Source organism: Patella vulgata, chromosome 8 (assembly GCF_932274485.2).
Source record: "Patella vulgata chromosome 8, xgPatVulg1.2, whole genome shotgun sequence".
In the NCBI taxonomy this organism is placed as follows: Eukaryota; Metazoa; Mollusca; class Gastropoda; family Patellidae; genus Patella; species Patella vulgata.
The window spans coordinates 30,034,435-30,051,121 of NC_065886.2; the positions used below are offsets into that span (position 1 = coordinate 30,034,435).

At 36.6% G+C, this 16,687-nt stretch overlaps 1 protein-coding gene across 1 annotated transcript; it reads left to right on the forward strand.

The window, feature by feature from the left end:
* The first annotated feature begins 4,239 nt into the window (after window positions 1-4,239).
* On the forward strand, window positions 4,240-12,035 carry LOC126830280 (alpha-amylase). Its single transcript, XM_050560640.2, has 6 exons — window positions 4,240-4,455; window positions 7,993-8,100; window positions 8,717-8,818; window positions 9,428-9,523; window positions 10,981-11,212; window positions 11,751-12,035. The coding sequence occupies exons 1-6, from the start codon at window positions 4,293-4,295 to the stop codon at window positions 11,989-11,991; spliced, it is 942 nt and encodes a 313-aa protein (XP_050416597.2). The 5' UTR covers window positions 4,240-4,292; the 3' UTR covers window positions 11,992-12,035.
* Window positions 12,036-16,687: the final 4,652 nt, after the last annotated feature.

Genomic DNA, 16,687 nt, shown 5'->3' on the forward strand with positions numbered 1-16,687 from the left:
GAACTTGTTGAGCTAACAGATTGGAAATGGGGAATTCGTGGGTTTGGTTTATATAAAACAGTTATGGAAAAGTCTAAGAACCCCTTGATAAAGCGATTATGGGCTGGATTGGTGGAATTTAATAAAACGGATCCGAGTACTTTTGAGATGGATATCGATTTCCATATAAACAAGATTCTAAAACCTGGAGAAAAATATGTTTTTATCACTGCCGATTCCAAATATGAACTATCGAAAAGACATATCTGTAATCTAAAGATTATTGATCAAATCTATTCAAATTTACCAACAGCCATTGCAGTGACCAAAGATTCCTATTTAAAATCTGATCTAGAATTGGCAATGAGTAGATTATCTGACAATGGATTTGTAACGTACTTAACGCAGAGATTGTATAAAGATAATCGGCCACTAACTTGTAAAATAAGTGAAGAGAAACGTTCGTTACACTTAGATGATATTTTGGGTGCATTTGTGGCAGCTTTAACCGGGCTGGTTATTACATTGATAGTCTTACTGATAGAGATCCATAGTAGACTGATTCCTGGATCAAACACGATCTAATAAAATGATGAATACTGTTTAAAGGTACATTAATACATTTATAAATCAATACTGTTTTAATCCATGGGCTTAATTTATTAATTGGTACTGACAAGGAACAGCGTCGTTTGTTGGTTGGGGCGAGGAAAGAGGTCCCTGGTGTATGTTAAAAAAACCCGTGAGATTTGGAATTCGATAAAGACTAGGCAACCCCATTTCATTTCATTTCTCACGAGGTTGGGTGGCAGAATGGTTTAACGCGTGCGCGTTAGATCACAAGGTTTGTCATTGAATCAAGTGGCGTGGTATCGAGTTCCCGCTTTTACGCCATAAAGAGTGGGGTCGCCTAGCTGCAAGCTCTCTCTCTCTCGACCCAAACGGCCAATCTTATTATTTTTTTGTTAATTTTAATGAATTCGAGGCATAGGTTTTAGTTTACATTTATTAACTAACAAACTGAAATGCACTTTGGTCAATCTAATTAAAAACAGATCATATTTCGTTTTGTTTGTTATAGTTCAAAATTTCGTTTTACTTGTCTTCACAACACAGAATCAAGAAGAGTTTTTATATAACCCGCGTTCTGGTTAAAGTGAGGAATTAGCCAATGAAACGGTCTGTTACGGCGAGTTCTTGGCGTACGATGCACGGACCTGGGGGTAATCCACTAGAAACGTAAGCGGTGATTGATTTATCAATGCCTGACGTCATAGGGTCAAAAGTGATTTATATTCAATTTAAAAAAGAAATAATAATCTGTTGTAATTTCTAATTTATTATGTTCGGTGACATTACAGTCCATATTCACTGCAGTCTTTACGCCTGCTTACGTCATTCTACACGTTATTTTTTCTTCATTATTTTCTTTTATGAATCAGCCATTACTAATTACTCCATCATTGTCTTTTGAGATATCTTCTTTGTTCATTACAAATGTCGCCTAAAACCATTGAGTACACGACTCGTGTGCTGATTTTAAAATGTTCATTGTGTCTTGAATATTAGATATTAGGATTTCATAGTTTTACGGCAAGATAACACATTTGATTGTAATGAACACATATTGAATTCTAAGTTCCTGTTTTTAATTTCGAATATAATGGAAAATATTGGATTAGCGGTATACAGATTTATCCAGACGGACTTATAGAGTATTGGGTTATGTGGAATCCATTGTATTAAAATGAAATTGGGCTTGATGTCCCACTGTTTTGCTCCGTCTGGGCTAATGAAGACAGGCATACGCCACACAGTGTGCTATGAGGGAAGGTTTTCCCCGCCAGCGGCACTACGGTCTCCTCTTATTTGAATGCAAGCTGCCAAGGGTTCTTTTATACGTGCACGCCAATGTGTACACGACACCTCGGTTTCGTCCCACTCGAACCACTATACGCTGTTTCTTGTCAGCCCCCACCCCCCGTGTTTGGGCCACTGACAAGAGGTAACCGCGGTGAATTCATACGGGACGTGCCAAACCAGAAAGGGGATATTCTCTACAACAAACCTGTGGAATTACAAAGCAAATTCGATGAACTCGAGAAAGTAACGAAAGCCCGAAGAAGTGCGTCTAAATGTAAAATATCCAAATCCTCCCTTCATCATCAAGAACCTGGACGCAGATAGGTCACATATTTCGAAGGGGCTGGTTAATACAGGAAATCTAATGAAATGAAATAATGACTTCGCCCGTTTATGAATGATATGAGGTTTAATGTCCTACTGTATGTACGTCGTCATTAGTCCAGCCGGTGCCGAAAGTTATGACGTTAAACTCCATTTCATTTCATTTCATTTCATTTCATTGCACTCAAAATCAATATTAAATACATGTAAAATTTCTCTTTTCACAATAGCTTTTTTATGATATAGCTCTTTTTAACAAGCCCTAAACATGTAAAGAATGAAGAATGTGGTTGTGTTAATGTTCCAATACAAAAAATCAATGAAATAGTGCGTATGATAGAAAGTTAACGTGATATTATGGTGACTAACAGATAGAGAAATCCCTTATCGAGAATTGTGCTTTGAGAGACATTTATTTCGGACAGTTGCGCTACGTTTCTTATTTGTAATTTCTTTTATGTGCACATCAATATTATTCCAACCAACGATCTAATCTGAGATCAGCCGATTACAGAACTCGCCTTTCGATCCCAAAATTTAACTAACGAATTGGCCAATTCTCATACCCCTGTAATTCAGCCAAACTCTGGAACATTCTTCTTGTAACCATTAGACAACCAAATTAGTATCCTATATTTAAACGTAAACTGAGAACTCATCTTTTCAAACAGAGTTATTAGTCTTTAGTGAAGCGCTTAGGAACATTTTGTATGTAATATAGCGCTACATACGATAATGAAGCGATAATAATATACATACAAGACCTCGGCGTGTCAGCGCCTTAAACACTGAGCCACTGCCTTATCGAGAAGGCAACCTCTAGCCAATTAGAATGTATTAATAATACCACAATAAGGAAGTTGTATCATGTGCCTTAATCATACTCTGCCTCGTGCATAGCACCCACCACTACTATAAAATCAATTGTGAATAGCATTTAAAAATATCAGTAATGATACAGACAATAATGCCAAAATGCTGGAAGATTTTTGGCCTGATTGAGTAACGTTTCCTACGCTGGCTTACCAGTTGTCAGTCTGTCCATAGCGCCTTTATGAACACAATAACTCTGGCCAATTTACGTGAAAATAATAAATTTAATATACATTTTGAATGGCATTGGTTTATATCAAATATTGGTCAATTGAATATTTCTTGGAGATAATAATAATATATAATATTAATATGTATTTTTCAGAAAAGATAGTTTTTGTCAATATGATTACATAAATTCCCTTTCCATTATCAACAAGATAATTTAATTGGATTATAAAAATGTCCAATACATCGCACAGATTATATTTAGAATTTGACAGAATTAACCCCTGTTTAAGCTTTAGTAACTGACTGATAATGATCAATGGAAAATAGACTACTTCTAGGCAACTGAGCATGTATATATATTTGTATATGTGATCCTATTGATTCATTCTATTTGTAGATTGGATTCAGAAATCTAAATTTTAAGCAAATAACGAGCATGACTCAATATATTTTTTTCAAACTGATATCACTACCGCTAACAATACAACTGTTAAATTGGTCTGGTATCATCACAACAGGCATTGGGTCCCAAATGATAATGATGATGCAAATCGGGCAGTAATTAACTCTTTTACAGAAACTACACCCTTGAGAATTCATTAAGACAAAATTGATTATTTCTCAGGAACGTGTTAAAACAAATTTTTGATATCTATATATGGACGTACTGATATATGTTAATTGTTGATTTAAATTCAAGATCGTGATTTTAAAAGAAAAGTAATTTTTTCTTTGAAAGGTAAAAATAAAGTGTATGAAATTAAATGGGGTTTAGCGACCTACTACTAAGCCCTCCGTCTTGCACTATCGACGATTGCAACGGGGAACCACGCCGGAAAATTCCGATGAGATCGAACACGAGACCCCAAGTTAGCGAGCCAACGTCTTACTCACTGAGTCACCGTGGCTCAGATGGACGTAAAATATTTACTACACAGATCTAAAAAAAATGTTTTGTTGAAAATTGAAGAGAGGTATCAAAACAACATCTGTTGTCAATTTATATGTATAAAACAAGAGTAGCGCGTCGTAGCCAACAGTCATTTCAAGTATTCTATTACGTATCGACAAATATTATCACAATGCGTGTTGCTTTGTTGATTGGATTGATCGTGGCCATTGTTGAGTGTGTTTCTGGAAATACAAGGAGGTGGCCTTCGTCATTATATGGACCGATGCGAAATCCAAGATGCATCAGTTGCTCAGAGGTAAAAAATGCTCATCTGTGTGAATCCTGCTGCAAAGGTGAGTTATTTGGATGGTTTTAAAGATTTTCACTCCGTTATTTGTCTATTACATTATACAGTGGGTTCAATCTGTTCCAGAGAGGTAATACGGAAGCCCATTTTTAACTGTAAGCAAGATGATCGACCATTAAGCTCACGCGCAGTATAGATCTACGTGTGACTTCACATCATACATTGTTTCAATGGCATTAGTAATTAAACTAGAATATACAGGTCACAATTCTATGGAATACAATTACCATTTATTACTGAGCGACGTTTCGACTAGGCTACTCGAAACGTTGCTCAGTAATTGTATTCCATAGACTTGTGACCCGTATATTCACATCATAAGGCGTCCATAACAGTGCTTTGTGTCGGATATTTTATGATACTATTAAAACTAAATAGGATATAGTGTTTATCCAGATATATTTCCAACAACCTTATTTCCACAGGGCTGCGTTCTCGGTCCGCTCATTTTCATTATATACAGCAACCCAATAGTAAAGAGCACCAAATCAAACATTAGATTATTCGCTGATGACACTAGTTTTTATATAAAAATAACTGACTCAACCGAATTTGCGGAAGTCTTAAATGGTGATCTAGAGAGAATAAATATTTGGGCTAAGACGTGGCTTGTATCTTTTAACCCGCTGAAAACTGTAAAACTAGCACTAGCAAATAAAAAGAATCCATTTCTTCCGACACTAAATCTAGACAATGGTGCAATTAAAGAAGTTTCTGAGCACCAACATCCTGGGCTGACTTTGCAAACAAACTACAAGTATCATATTGATATAAATAAGATTTTGGTTAAATTAAGTAAACTAGTAAACTGTCTTCGCTCATTAAAGTATAGGTTAAGTCGTAGATCTCTCCAAACCCTGTATATCTCTTATATTCTTCCTCATTTCGACTATTGTTACGTTATTTGGGATGGGAGTGCCGCCGAACTAACACATAACTAGAACTTTTACAATTAGATGCACTCAGGACTATATGCTGTGCTATGAATGATAAAAGTCACCAATTGTTATTTAAGGAAAGTGATTTTATAACACTGCAGGAGAAGGCGACATAAATTAATTTTATTGTACAAAATCATAAACCATATCACTCCCGAATACTTGTTTCAACTGATACCACCCTATATAAATTCTTATCGCCTACGAAACCAAAGCAACGTCCCACCATATTTCTGCAGAACTTTTTCTTCTTCTTTTATACCATCTACAATTACCGAATGGAATCTGCACGATCTTTCTACTAGAACTTACCTACTTTATCCTCTTTTAAATCTAAACTTTTTTACTTTCAATATGCCACTCTGGCGGCAGGAAAAATCAAATTCACCATTCTCGCTTTCGATTCTCTATCGATGATTTAAACGGACATCGTTTTCCAGACATGTTTCTGATAGCCCTACACCCGATTGTGGTTACGCTTTTGAAGACTTGAACATTTTCTTTTAATTTGCCCCTTAGATTCAGATGTACGATCTGCGACACTATCAAAACTTCCACAACTTTATCAAAATTCTCAAAATTTATTATTCGGAACTGAAGACAAAAACAATTCTGAAGATATTTGTTCTGGAGTACATAATTTCCTGGACATCTACCAAAGATTTTAAAAATTCCGTATGAAAATGTATAAAATATAAATCTTTTGATAGTGGTTTGTACATATCGTGTATAATATAACCATCTCATAATTTAATCATTCTCTACTTTTTTTAAATTCATTATATACTTAATAAAAAATATGGTAATGCACAGACTTTTTCCAATTTTCTTGTTTTCAATATATATTTATGTTTGTATTTTTGTTGGAGAGGTGGTCTATAGATTTCTGCCTGTTTCCCAATCCAGTTTTTGTGAATAAATATTGTTTAGAAAAAAATCAACTTATTTTTTCCTTACTAAATTAAAAAAAAATGTTATAGAATTTAATTTGCCATAGGAAAAAAAGTAAGTATTGAGAGCTAATAAAATCGCCCCCATGTCATCTCTCTCAGTGATGGTAGTGGCCAAGCAAATATTTACTGCTGACTAGTTTAAGGTGGGCTGTCAGTTTATATAATGTATCCGATGGTTTATTAAATTAAATAAATACAAGCAATCGCTGCCCTAAGAATCCGTACATTCCCTTGTTTTTATTCATTCTATTCTTAATAAAAACATCGCAATGCACGGATTTTTTCCCATTTTTCTCGTTATCTATGACAGTCAATTATTTTTTTGAATTGTCGGATGTCCCCCCACAGTCTCTTATAACAAAGTTTGGTCTTCGAAGGATTTATTAGAGAGCAGAAATTCGCCAGTGTAACTTTTATCACACGTCACTTCCGTCAGTTATATAGAGGGATAACTCGTGTTTTCCTTTTGCGTTCGTCACTTCCGTTTCTTGAAATCTTCATAACACATCTATCGTAGCAATGATCTCCGTGTTAAAATTATATTTGGAACGTGTTTAATCAGTTCTATCACATATGTGATAATGACTGAGACCAATATTGTCCTTTAGCGACAGTATTAATTCGCCTACATCTCTTACGGTCCAGTAGGATACTCTCTGGTTGTAATCTTCTAAAATATCATAGACCTGTTTACAACCTTAGGTTTATTTCGAAACTACTTGGGAAGTGTATATCAACACAGTTTAAATCTCATAATGAGGAAAATTGTTTAAATGAACCATTTTAGAGTGTTCATAAATGTTTCACAGCAACGGCACTGCTTTGACACGTGTTCCTAATGACTTTTACTTATAATCATTATTACGATTTTTTAAATTGTAGTTCTCTGTTGCTTTTGATACAGTTAATCTTTTATTTTTCAACCGCCTTCGTTTCAAATTATGAATTTGTAATTCCGCACTGTAATTTGAGGAAAATTATTAAAACCACAGATCTTCAATTTTGGGACAATATTAAAATTTCACGGCTTAATCCACGTTGAAATGATTATTTAACAATGGTAGATGATCGATCGTATCGAAAGAATATACCTAACTCGTATAGGTGGCGCTGACCGGTTTATATCATCTACAGATTAAGACTATAGTGTTTCAAAATTTTCCATTTATCATACCTTTGTAAATACTGAACCATTTTTGGTTTGACATTCCTTTTAGAGATCAAAATTTCACAATACGACCCATGGCTTTAATAAGCAGACTAAATACCCAATCTTCTTCTAAATGTATTTTCGGTTTGAAAGCATTGTCTTTTTTCAACATTTATATGCATATGACCCACAATAACTGTGATGCAAACATGACGGGTTTCACAGGTGCTAACGTGAACTTGCACATTTAAATTTCAGAATCTCAAATAGCTAACTCCCTTTCGTAATTTACATGCTTTAAATTTTAATTTTAGAATATGTTAATTAAATATTTCACCATGAAATATGTACAAACATTAACACTGTCACACGATGTTCGTTAAACATATTTGTCAGTGACGTATTTTTTTTTAAAAATTTTTTAGAACTTAACATTTTTTAAATATCTCAATATGCACGTTTTTTTATGTGAATAATTCTAGAAAATGTGTGCCTCCCTAACCCATGTCAAAATGGTGGTATTTGTTCACCAGTTGGTACCGGATATAGCTGCAACTGTACTACTGGGTATTTAGGAGAAAACTGTGACGGTAAGCTATTATACTCCCGCTTGTACGTGACAAGGCGTAAGGTCACCTGTCCTACGGCGTTGGTTTTCATTTCGTTGCTAAGGACCGCTAAGCGAACGCGAAGAAATATTGAAATAAAACTGAACCCTATGCTAGTTTGTGTCGGGTGGACGTTAACCACTTTCCCCCTCTCTCTATCCATAAATGTTGTATTAACTACAACTGGCAAACCTTTTTTTTATTCTGTCATTGTCATTGTGAATATGTGGGAAACAACTGCGAATTAATTTATATTGTACGGGGTTTTCATAGGATCGTTTTACTGTTTATTTCCTAATATAATTTCACCATAATATCCTGAAATTTTAACTTGTCAATTTTATACTGGTTGCCTTGTCAAGTTACTAAGTAGAAATTTCAAGATACTAAGTAGAAATTTGAAGTTACTATGTTGAAATTTCAAATTATTAAGTCTATTATATTTCTAGTTTATTTGAAATTTTAAGTTACTAATTTGAAATTTCAAGTTACTAATTTGAAATTTCAAGTAGAAATTACCGTTCACAAGTGTGTCTATAATAAGAAAGGACATTTTAAATACCAATAAACTGACCTTACTGTGAAATATGATTTATAGTGCCTATTTGTGATCCTGATCGATGTAAGAATAACGGTATGTGCTCATCAGCTGACAGTGATTGTTATTGTTTGACACGGTACAACGGAGAAAACTGTGATGGTGAGCTACATACATACTATTGTCATACATTGATGTTTGTAAGAGATAACAGTGGTCTGATTCCGATCATTGTCTATAAATTATAGAGTTACTCCCCTTCAGTTTATAGTTACTTCCAGGGGGATACTCGATTGAACATTTCCGAATTGAGTTCTCTCAATCCCCAAAATAGTGAAAATCGAGTGAGAAGGGGAATTCAGGCTACAGCGTATGCGTCGACAGCATAAGAAATATTTCACCCAACCATGACAGCTGAAACATATTCGTTGTGTTTAATTACAACACGATTCTATTCACACTAGTAGCCGGGAAAGACAGAACTGCGACAAGGTTGAATTCCGCGTCACTCGATTCCCATATTGTCAATTCTGTACATTCCTGACTGACAATCGAGCATCCCCTTAGAGTTAATAAATGATCACATTACAACAATATCTATCTATATTGCCCTGTAATAATAAATTATTGATCACACAATAAACGTCATATTTAATTCTAGTAAACCCCCGCAGTTGATTACATGCTCCATGTACGAACAATTTTCTCAGAAAGCATGCCGATCTATAGTTTGGATCGCACTTCTAAGCTTAAATACGTTTTTGGATTCAGGTGGACTTCAACGAACAGTCATCTTCCTGGAGAAACAAACCTCGCCAGGAGAAGACGTATTTATAAGAGGCGGAATAGATCATAAGTTTCGTTCAGGTAGGTCGACACAACAATTGTTATCAGATACAACGCCTGAACGATCATGTCCGTAATGTTCTTTGTTGGTGATTAGAATCAACATCGTAATTGCCTTTACTAGTGATTCATGTGTATCGCTAACTTCGCTCAATGAGTAAGACGTTGCCTCGCAAACCTCGAGGTCCAGTGTTTGATCCCAACTTTGGCTGAGAAAGTTCATCGGGATTTTCCCGCGTGATGCCATCTTGTCAGCGGTGCAGGACGGAAGAGACAGCGTATAGACATTGGCGTGCAAGTAAAAGAACCCGTAACAGGTTGAATTCGATTAAGACGTAGTGTCGCTGCCCGGGCCAAATTTCCAGCATTGTACACTGTATGGCGTCTTCATTAGCCCTGTCGAAGTAGGACGTTAAACCCGATTTCAATTCATTTCATTTCACTGATCACAGAAGAGTTACCTTCACGTCTTCGGGTTGAGTCACGATGCACCGGCTTCGATCCCGTTGTTCGCTGAGAAAGTTTTTCGAGATCGCCCATCGTGGTTTTCCCATGTCAGTTTTCACTAGGGACCGGGTATCATTCAGATTTGATGAAAAAAGGAAAGAAACTGAGCTTACCATCTATAATCTAATACACATATTCAGTTAATAGATTGCCATGCAGAAAGTATTAAATACCATCAAGATTCATCAAAAACCGCCCAGTTTGTGCTACCGTTTAGTTTGACATCGGTTACCTAGTTTATGAAACTAAATGGTCATAAACTGGATGACCAATATCAAAACTAAACTAAATGGTCATAAACTAGATGACCGATGTCAAAACTAAATGGTGTTTCTTAAACTAAACGGTAGCACAAACTGGGCGTAATTTGATGAATCTTGATGGTATTTAATACTTTCTGCATGTGTATTAGATTACAGATGGTAAGCTCAGTTTCTTCCCTTTTTTCATCAAATCTGAATGATACCCGGTCCCTAGTGTTTGCAGGGCGGAGTCTGGCAAGAAACAATGTATAAGGGACGAACATCCGAGGTCCGACTGTACACGTTGGCGTACACGCAAAATAACCTTTCACAGTTGGAATTCGATGAGGGCCGGCTTCGATCCCGGTGTTTGCTGAAAAAGTTCTTCTAGATCGCCCATCGTGGTTTCCCTATGTCAGTTTTGCAGGGCGGAGGGCCTGGCAAAAAACAATGTAGAAGGGGCGAACATCCGAGGTCCGACTGTACACGTTGGCGTACACGCAAAATAACCCTTCACAGTTAGAATTCGATGAAGAGTTTCGGAAACGCCTCTGTCCAGGTAACATTTTCCTCATAGTGCACTATAGTCCTCATAGTTGTACCAGCTGACTGTGATTTGAATTCCATTTACCATTGACCTTATTCTCACGGGATACTACAGTTGGTCAAAGATTATGACTTGTGATGACACTTTAAACTAAATTACGCTCTCATTGCCGTATACTACAGGTTGCACCCAGGATGCCAACACAAGTTCATGTGCTATATCAATCAACCATCCAGATTTGAACTCAAGTGCTTTCTTCTCTAAATATAACGCATGGAGGGTTGGGGATAATTTCCTGGACTTCTATGGTGGAGAAGCAGGCCAGGGTTCATTTGGGAATCAACCTGCTGAAGGGTCACCGGCTGTTTGGACGTCTAATATAACAGGGGACGCTGGATATAATCCTCTCAACAAGTACGTTGTCTTCAGAAAATATCCTATACATGGGTCAATCACATTGTCTTAGATATTGTATAATTTCGATAACTAATAAAGACGTCCTGTAATTTGCACGAACATTTTGGTGGCATTAAAAAGTTCCTGCACGGTCGTGTGACGGTAATCGCGCAGCGGGAGATGTTCACTACTGCGGATAGAACACATTGTCCGTGCAGTATAGGACTGAGATCAAAAAAACGCAAACTTCTGTTCCTGTCTTAATAATCCTTTAGATACATTGGATAGAGCAATACTAGTGACCCTAAACAGCTACTTATAGTATGATGACATCCCCGTTACCGACCCTTGACGAGAATTAGAACTGTGGTTGTCATAGAAAATAATACTGCAAAATGCATAGATATCATGTTGTGATGTTCTATATTTATAGCACCAGCTTCAGTCTCCCAAGGCGAATAAATCATTTGATAACGCTTCTTTCTCCAGCCTTGGAATCCTTGTTTGTTTCAATTCTTAAACAAGATGTAGGCATTATAATGGTTATATATTACAGATGGGGCATGCACTACTGGATGTTGGATATAATGATGGATTGTGATCAGACAGAGAACGGATGGTTTGAAATGAAGGGTTTTCTTAACGGTAACTGGGGGAATGATATCGGCCATCAAAAATGTACAGGTGATGGTGCTGCTGGCCCTGAGTTAATCTCTGGTAATCATTACGCCAGATGTGGATTTCTAAATGTCTTCCACTGGAATCAGCAAGTGTGTCTAATTGACAACATTCCATAGATTAATATTGTTCCTTTCATCAATAAAATCTTATGATTACTGATCATTAAGCTTAACGTCCACCTAGAGTGATATCACAGACAAGTGTTTCCCGGGAAACTTGCGAGAGGAGCCACACAAAAATTCATCTCGCATAGGTTGGAGACGGGTATGCGATTAAGAGACCTAATTGTTTCCATTTCCTTAGTTAAAGGCACAGAAGTGTCTCATGAGTAGGAGTGCCCCAAGTATTAAATATACACTGTTCTGTTTTAAAGAATCTGGTCTCGATATAAATGAAATGAAATGGGGGTTAACGTCCGAACTGGGCTAATGAAGACGGGCATACGCCCGGACAGCGGCACTACGGCCTATACTCTTGTATCAAATTCTAACTGTCAAGGGATATTTTACGTGCACACCAATGTGTACACGGGATCGTTTTTTGTCCCATCCGAACGACTAGACAGCTGTACTTGTCATGCCCTTCGTCCAGGATCACTGACAAGGGGGAACCACGCGGTATTGATATAAGGCTACGGGTTATTTAGCTGTGACAATTGGCTCATATCATTTAGAACGTAAACATTGTAGAAATGGACGTAATGAATAGTAGTTGACTACTGATGTATTTTTTTTTTTTTTAAAAAGAAAAACTATGTGGTTCATCCCATGCATGATTAATATATTAATTTGGGCACTTTGTGAGACGGAGATTTGGGGGCCCAGGGCTCATGCAATTTTGTATGTCAACAGGCATCATGGTGTGGACATCTCTACGTAAAAATTGACGCCATGAATAGTAGTATACAAAGGATGCATTTTTAAATGAACAAGCCAACAGTGAGGCTGATGGCCCCCGCCGAAATCCTAAAATAAATAGATGACACATATTAAGTAATCGCACATTTATTTTTTTCAAAAGTATTAAGCAACCAAATTGATTATCAAATATACACTATGCCCGTCTTCATTAGCCCTGTTCCGAGCAGAACAGTAGGGCGTTAAACTCCATTTCATTTCTCATTTCTAAGTTTCATCACTATCTATCAGATAGAATTAAAGTTATCTTGTCCCAAAGCATCGACCAATAAAATTGCTTAGCTCGGCTTAGCTTTAGCTCGAAATGTTAATCATTGAACTCAGTCAAGACATTCACCTAATGAACATCTACATCAAGTTTAAACATTCTACCTCAATCAAATTACTTATCGCTCCTAAGCCTAATCAGAAAATTCTCACCATCGAACTTAATCAAGGTAATGTTATAATGAATCTATACTCGGGAGTTCCATCACTCACTTAATTATAACTAAAGTTAATGTACCCCAAAGCATCAAACCATCGGATTGCCGAACAATCAAATTGCTCATTATCGCACTTAGTCAAGGTAGTGATGTAATAAACTATACTCCAAGTTTCATCACTCTCACTTAATTCGAACTAAAGTTACCGTGTCCCAAAGCATCAACCAATCAAATTGCTTATCTCTGCTTCCCCTTAGCAGAAAATGCTCACCCTTGAACTCCATAAAGGCAGTCCCATAATAAACAACTACACCAAGTTTGGACGTTCTAGCTCAATTAGAAGGAGAGTTATTTGTCCCAAAAGGCGTGACTGACAGACAGACGGACGAACCCATTTTAATAGTCCCCTACTTTCTTCGAAAGGCGGGGAAAATCCCCTATATGGTTCACCAATTTAAGTTTATTGGGATTTTAGTGCGACAGAATGCACAGAATGTTCAATATAATGCCATATGCCAAGACACGAATTTAAATGGGCTAGTGAAGATTGACATACGCCATACAGTGTGCTATGAGGGAAATTGTGCGTCAGCGGCAATGGGGCCTACACTTATGTCGAATTCCAACTGTCAAGGGTTCTTTTACGTGCATGTCAATACATTGTCCCTTCCCAGCTCCTCCGTTCTCAGTACCACTGACAAGGGGGGACCACGCATATGAAATAATAATCTTTAATAGTTTTGTATACCAATACTGAGTAACCCAATAGGGTAGACTTAGAAAGCCTTCAATCTTGCTAAGAACACGACCAGCCAAACAGAATGGGGGAAAGACATAAAAAAACCTATTTTGCCAAGAAACTGAAAATGCGTCGATAACACTAGCAGAAGGATCGGGATCATGCTCAAAAGAGTAGTAAGTGGGACCTTTCTTGTTAAGTCTCGTGCGGAATACTGTTGGTTCACCCCAATGTGAAATATCTGACTAAATACACGGTAGCTTAATTCCCATTCACTACGATCATGATTAACTTCTGATAATTGCTTTGTTATCATTGGAAACTAATTTATTTTAATTGCTTTTTCTGCAATAAGTGTTACTGTCATATTGCCTGATTTTGTAATAAATCCCAAATACACTGAGTAGACTCAAAAACAGATTTATCTTGATGCACTGTAAAGTCAGCTTTGAGAAAACATTTGACAGTATCAATGACATTTTGTTTTACAATTCTCAACGTTATCACCTATTAGTTAACAGTGTAGTACTACCGGACTTCTTTATTTGTTGTGTTCCTTGTGATCGTAAATAATACTACAGCAACAATGATTTCACAGCTTTATTAGTAAACTGGAAATAACTTTGCAGGTTCCTCGTTCTCAAATATATAATGACTGGTAAGAATTTCTGGGTGAGCTCTAATCTAGCTCTCCTCTACACCCTAATTTATACCCCCTACTTTTTCCAGGTCTTCAATAACCTTGACGTGAATTTCCACGCCATATAAGGAATAAAACTTTTTATTTCCCACTAATAAGATAGGAAACATTACCTATTTTTGGTCAACCGACCATAGGTCAATAAACAGCTAGAATTTGATGACTATTTTGACAATGATTATAATTTAACTAAAACATCACTGTTTTTTACGAACAACTATATCCACGTACATTTAGTACTGTGTGATTTGACTTTATAAACAAAATTGAAGAGACAATTTTATAAAGAGCCAAAATTGTCTCAAGGGCCAAAGTGGTACAACAGTCGTCAATAAAAAATGTATTCAAAGGTCCCATATTCCTCAGATGAGAAAACAGTACCTTTGGTAATTTAGTAAACAATCTAGGCGCGGAGCCAATACCATTCGGTAAACAGGAAATTGAAAGAGATTATTATTCCATTCAAATTTTAAATATTTCCTGTAAGAAACCTAAATATTAACAGCATAATAAGCCTGTTTCCAATCAATAGATGCTATGTAGCAGTTAAGGTTGATTAAGTCTAAGGCATGTTGCAGCGTGTCCATTTCGGAATGGTAAAATAACTTTTAGACTTCCATGTTTTTTATCTCTCGTAAAAATTATTTCAGATGAATTCACCAGTTTCGTGTTCAGATTACTCTATGATATGGTATATTAACATCTCATTAATTTTAGCTGAAACATATATTTTTCAGAATATTGATATCAGAGGTCATAGTTTTCCAAAAAGCTAAATTCTCTTTCAATTTACCTGCCCTATATTGTGTTAATAGTAAATGCAGTGAGTTGCTTAAAATATCGAGAAATTCCCCCCATTGAAAAAATGAGGAAATATTATCAAGAGCACTCGCCAATTTCCTATTTATTTCTTCTGGTTCTGAGATTGGCTGTACCTCTGTCTCCCTCTTGGGGCCTCCTCCTGCCATACCCCAATAGGGCCTACCAATATTAGTGTTAGTACTTTATCTACAATAAGTTTTACCAACATTATATACATTTCTACCATAGTGACTGTACTGTGTATAATGAACACTTGTGGAGGCTGGACTAGTACCTAAGGCTAAATGTGTATCTTTTCATTCTTTTACCCTCTTTTGAAAAATATGGGCTTTAACGCCCTTCTTTTCTGCTCCGACTGGGCTATAATGAAGACGGGTCTGTCTTCAAATAATAGTTGAGTTGCACCAACTTTAGAGGTGTTATTGTAATTACAAATAGGTTTGATTTTAGGATTCAGATCAGGTTTAAGAGAAGTCTCTTCGAGTTTGATTTATCTCTTTTATGTCACGTCAGCACCAACGAGGCTATATTGCGCCAAACAAATGGTGATTATTTCGAGAAAAAAATTAATATGCATAAATCATTTTTTTAAAAAATAAACCAGAAGGCCTAAAGGCGTGGTACTCTGGTTTCTTCCCATAGCTAAAAACCCCTACGCGTAATTGATTTATTGAAATAAAACTAACTGAACCGTATGTTTGTGTCCCAGTGGACGTTAAAACTCTCTCTTATTTTGGTTAACCGGGCTATTAGTAGTCCCCGATGTTAGGTATTCTATATAATAGTGATAGCAGTCGACAGAAAGTCAAAGTCAAACATCATTATGGTGTAACAGTGATATTTGTGAACATCGGATAAAAATTGTAGACTCCAGAGGGTCCACAAGCTAAAATCGTGATTTTTCGTACAATCAGGGGACATAATCCAGGAGGTTACGGTCCGATATGCGCGAATATCGAAAGGAAGGAACCAAGATTTTTGAGATCTAAACAATATACGTCCACATGAAGTCAGTTTTAAATATATAATTTCCACGGTTCGGGTTTTCTGTAGTCAACATTCCCTCTAACACCTTAATCAACTTGGGGATTTGGCGGCCGAGAGGTTAACGCGTGTGCGCTGTATCAGAAAGTCTGTCATTGAATAAAGTGCCGTGGTTTCGATTCTTGACAAGGTGTAGGGTGGCCTGTCCCGAAATGAGCTAGTTTG